This window comes from Limulus polyphemus, unplaced genomic scaffold, assembly GCF_000517525.1.
Source record: "Limulus polyphemus unplaced genomic scaffold, Limulus_polyphemus-2.1.2 Scaffold4114, whole genome shotgun sequence".
Lineage (NCBI taxonomy): Eukaryota > Metazoa > Arthropoda > Merostomata > Xiphosura > Limulidae > Limulus > Limulus polyphemus.
This window is the reverse complement of record NW_013669724.1, coordinates 846-6,224: the sequence shown is the minus strand read 5'-3', so window position 1 is coordinate 6,224 and position 5,379 is coordinate 846. Positions and strand designations below refer to the sequence as shown.

Below are 5,379 nucleotides of genomic sequence, written 5' to 3'. Positions count from 1 at the left end.
TAATTGTTGCTATACTTGGACATGGCAACATGAGTGCACGTGCACCGTGTCATTGTATGGCTGAAAGGTCAAAATAATAAATATATATAAATGTATAATGTTATGACATTTCAGATATTTAGAGTAAACATTTGTGTTTTTGTGTTAAAATTTGTAGTCATTCTAGGACAAAAAAGGCATAATTCATATTTATTTCCTCATTTTTATGGTGGTTATAAGATCAGACAACTCGACCAAACCCGTACAGAGAATCGTTAGTGAAAATAACAGACAAAATATAAAGTTTTTCATAAGAAACATTTGATAACTATCAGGAAGTTATGAAGATTTCGCATTTGAAATTTTTCTGATTCATAACAGTATTTTTAATCTTAAAATGAAAATTACTTTGCATGTTGGATAGGCAATATGTGAAAAGAAAAAAGCATGAGAAGAACATTGCTTAGCAAACCTTAAGACTTAATAAAAAATCTGATATTTTGCATATGAAAGCCTTGTAATGTTTACTGATAATCTGCCAAATTTCATAAACATACACTTATTAATTTAAAAGATATAGCTTAAAAACTATAACAAGCACAAAATAATTATGAGGTCAGTCCCAGGGATTGACCCCGTGCTGAAAGAGTTAAAATAGGGCATACCATGGATGAGTTGTAACATTAGAAATACAATTGTTAAGGAAACAAATCACAGTGTTTGTCTGAAAACATTTGATTTCTGGAAATTACTTGTATTAATCATAAAATTTTAATCTTATTATTTAAACAATTGGTCAGTAGTGTATTGTGGCAAAATAAAAAAGTATGCCATTAAAATACACTGCGATAAAAAATTTACAAACCACTAAAATATTGGATGATGAGTACATAAAAACATTAAGGTTACTTAAAAAGTTTAAAGTTTTAATTATTGTTATCATACAAAATGAACAAAACAAATCTGACATACCTCGTGTATCTTGTGATACACTGAAATTCCTTTTGCCTTTAGCAGCAGAGGCCATTTTAAAACACACCTACCTGCACTAGCAGGTGGGCTGTTGGACTTAAATGCCTGTAAAATAAAAAAATGTGTTAATTATCAAGTTGTATCCACTCGTAAGCTAATTAATGTTGAAAATATGTTTGATTCTTTGTACTGTCAAATTGAATTAAATAATCATCAGGTAACAAAAAAAGAAAGTCCCATAATCCAACTACCATGTAAAAAAAAAATGACTTTGGAGCATATGGTCATATTACTGCAACAACATCACCAAGCTTGAAATTTAACTCATCAGCCAATTTCACCATAGAAGGCATGTTGAAGATTCTTGGCATGTAATTCTGATCAAAGCTGTGGGTGTTTTGTACTTATAGTTCTGTAGTTAACCACCTATTCAGTTTTAATTGTCAAAATTGACTTTAGGCACTTCACTTCTCAACAATTTTTTAATTTTCACTTTTTTTTTTACCTTAAATAATTGTCTCCAGAAAAACTGTTTGTTGTAGGGCATTTAGTCTGCTACTCTAAGGTTTGCTGTTCTGTTAATTAGACTAACTTTTCATATAACTGGTGTATATTCAGTGAGAGAATGTTTATGTTTAACCTTTTAGTTACTCTGCGGTGCTCAACCTAACAGTTAAACTGTCGAAAATTTAGAAATATTTTATGACTTTGGTGATTTAAAAAATTGAGATAAAAATTGTGATATATATTTTTTTATTTGGAATCTTCAAATGCATTATTTCATTTATCTATTGCTATAATAGTTGGTCTTATAACTGATATAACTGGCCACTGTAGATGTGACAAACACTTGTCATTAAAATGCTGCAAATTATTCACTCACTGTACTTTAACATTTTAGTGCTATTAATTCCCTTAATTATGTATGAATATTGGATTAATCATAGTTTAACATTTTTGTTTTGACAATCATAATTATCACTTTTTCCATCAAAGTCTATTGTGTAAACACGCTACTGATTATTCATTCAACTTATTAAATAAATCCTAAAATCAAGCTAGATAGCGTAACATCCTAATAAGAATCAACATTTCACAAAAAGAATATGACACTATGTCAAATGGTCAGGAAGTGTAATCTATTTGTTTCTCCATGAACAATCAAGAAAATTATAAGTTTAACTAACATAAACATCAAGGACAGCTGACCACACCTCTTGTCAGACATCAGATATCTTCTTGTTATTAAAAACTTGATTAGTAAACTATTGAAGTTGGCTTGTAAGGAGTAAAATAAAGGTATAGATAAATCATGTTTGAAAAACAAGACAATTTTTATTATATTATTTCACAATAAATTATACGTTAATTATTAATACACATATTTGGGCTTAACCTAAATCTCCCAAGCTATCTGAACTTTGTGAGGTATGATTGTGATTATGGCCAAAAATACTATTAACAGCAAGGGCATTGAACTGATAAAAAATGCACTCTAATCCTTAAAAATGATACCATTAAAAAAGTATATTTCATTAGTTATACGTATTCCCAATACCAAGTTGATTTTAGTTGTGCTTTAAGTAGGTAGCTTGCTCTAACTGAAAGTTAATATTAGTTTATTTAAAAATGAATCTCAGATAGTAATATTTTATATAGTTTATATTTGGTTAATGGAATTAATAAAATTACATTCTTTACCTTCTTAAAAAAAAGAGCAATGAATTTAAAAATTGAAATGAAATATACACAGACTTTTCACTTTTCATTAAAAAAAATCCATTAAATATTTTAATAAACATTTCTTTAGTTCTTGATATTTGTCTCATGTTTGAATCTTATGCTAGGTTTAGCTATAAATTTTTTTGCCCCAAAATCAGTGGCTACAAATTAAAAATGGTCTGGATGAGCACTGCTCCTTACAAGATATTATTTCAGTTAATTAACGTACATAGAAAAAGAAAAATTAAAAAGCTATCAAATGCTATTAATACCCTCTAAATATATGACTTTTATAAATAAACAATGACTAGAATTATAACTAAAAACTGACCACCTCATAAAATGCTATAAAATTCTCAGCAGACCAGTTAATGTACTAATGATGCAGTTACCAAATAATATGAATTTAAAACTAAAAACACATGGTGTTAATTTCCAGTACAAGTCACAAGAATCTATATTTGATGTATTTAATTGTTAAAGAATAATTTTATTAAATTCTGTACACTTAACCTGCTGAAAATATTTTTGGACAACTTTTTTGGCATACTGTAGTTATTCATGTTACTGGCAACTCACTATATTTGATTTACAATTACAACAAAATATGTCCTAATTGATTTAAATACACTTGAAAATACCAACTGTGGCTGTGTCACACAGTGTGTGAGGAAACAAGTTTAGAACACTGGTCAGACCTTTAACTATTGTAATAATGACACTACACCACAGCAGTAAAATACAAGCTACTTGTTGAGGTTATGAAATATGATTTAGTAATTAACTTTTATCAACATAAAATTAAAAACATATTTAAGTCGCTAAATGTCATTGCAATTCGCAAATATTACGACAGTTGTTTGGCAATTTGACTGATCTCCAATTTTCTTACTGAAGATTTTTGAAATTAAATTGGTAAAAAACATACAATACACTTGTTTTGCACAAAACAATAAAAACTAACAACGCCTATTATCAAAGACGCTTCCTGCCAAATGTGTTCGAGTTATACATCATACCGTAACACAACGCAAGATACGTTTGTTACACTTATAGCCTAACTTAGCCTATAACAAGCATGACACGCACCCAAAGCAACAGCAAAGCGGCCATGACCGTGCGACTCGTACCTCGCATCTTATTTGCCCAACCTCCAATTACCGTATTAGGAATTTACAGCTAACATATAACGCTCACCTTTACACCAAATTCTTTTATGCACTTCCAACCGATGTAAGCACTAATGCTAAGTTTATAAACAGGTAAAAATACCAATCAACATCTTTAAAACGCTTTTATCCATAATTAAGCCACCTCAACAACATGGTTACTTTCTTCTGTCGCTTGGCGCCATCAACCACAACAGCGTAACGCACACATAAACACATACATTGTAAATTCAATCACGTGACTAAGGTTTTTTACCCCCCACAGTTGTTCTTATAAACAAGCGTAAAGCATGATGCTTTATATCAAGTTATAACTTAAACATTTTTAGAAGTTTTATTGTTGCCTTCAGTTTTGTAAAACGTTTGAATGATGTTTTCCTTTTGTATGTTTGGTGTGTTTTATGTTAGTATTTTAAGTTACAAAATAATCATTTTTGAGTTACGTTTTAATTCCAAATATGTTTAGTTTTGAGATAATGCAAAATAACATATATTATCAAATTATATCGTTTATATATATATAATTTATCTTTGCACCAATATATTAGCAAAGGGATAAATAGTAATAAAGTATTTCGAATCTTATCCTGGCACCTTCCATTATATTATGTGGCTTTGGCCGCTTTGCTAGAAGAAACACACACCCGTTATATTATATATTTTATTTGTAATTAATAAAAATAGAGTTAACTTTTCAATTATGACTAACAATACATCGTTAACTTGTAAAATTATAGAATAGCAAAACAACGGAAAAGATTAATAGATTATCCATAATGTGCCAAGAGACTACCTACTGAATGCTAGAAACATATCGGTCAAGAATTCGGATACAAGAGCGTAAACCACAATACATAAATTAAATTTTCGTAATGTACATGATAGAAAAACTATATAAAAGCAAATAATTAAGATACAGTTTTTGTTATTGGCGACATTTTAAAAAGGCTTATGAAAAACTTATTTGATTAGTTTCTGCTTATAAAAGAAGGCCCAGCATGGCCAGATGGTTTGGGCTCTTGACTCGCAATCTGAGGTTCGCGGATTCGACTCCCCGTCCCACCAGACATGCTCGCCCTTTCAGCCGTGGGCGCGTTATAATGTGACTGTTAATCGTTGGTAAAAGAGTAGCCCAAGAGTTAGCGGTGGGTGGTGATGACTAGCTGCCTTCCCTCTAGTCTTACACTGCTAGCGCAGATAGCCCTCGTGTAGCTTTGCGCGAAATTCAAAACAAAAAAATAAAAGAAAATCCATGCAGATTTATGAAAGACAAAAATCTGTTGTTGCTGTTTTTAATGGGGGTTGTTCTTGAAGTCATTTGAAACTAAATTCAAAATAACTATCAACAATCTTTTAAGAACATCTAATCTTTAAAATGCATAAATAAAGAACCTGCAGTTACCTACTTAGAATACCCCCTCCCCCGATTGACATCTAAATGGTGGCGCCGCCTAATTACTGCAATGTACAGATCTGGACAAGCCTGCGATCTCGATATTCACTCTGGCAGTTTCAATAGAAGACTAGAATTATCAGT

At 30.5% G+C, this 5,379-nt stretch overlaps 1 protein-coding gene across 4 annotated transcripts in view; it reads right to left on the bottom strand.

The window, feature by feature from the left end:
- The window catches only part of LOC106470609, a 76,686-nt gene extending 72,635 nt beyond the window's left edge, over positions 1-4,051 (bottom strand). For 3 of the 4 annotated variants that reach the window (XM_013931173.2, XM_022399235.1, XM_022399236.1), the window contains exons 1-2: positions 3,871-4,051; positions 952-1,056 (exon numbers count right to left, since the gene is read on the bottom strand). In XM_013931173.2, the coding sequence (XP_013786627.1) occupies positions 952-1,006 (55 nt within the window). In that variant the 5' untranslated portion in view covers positions 1,007-1,056; positions 3,871-4,051. The remainder of the gene's footprint in view (positions 1-951; positions 1,057-3,870) is intronic. The other variant, XM_013931174.2, reaches the window with a different exon arrangement.
- Between the last annotated feature and the right edge of the window lie 1,328 nt (positions 4,052-5,379).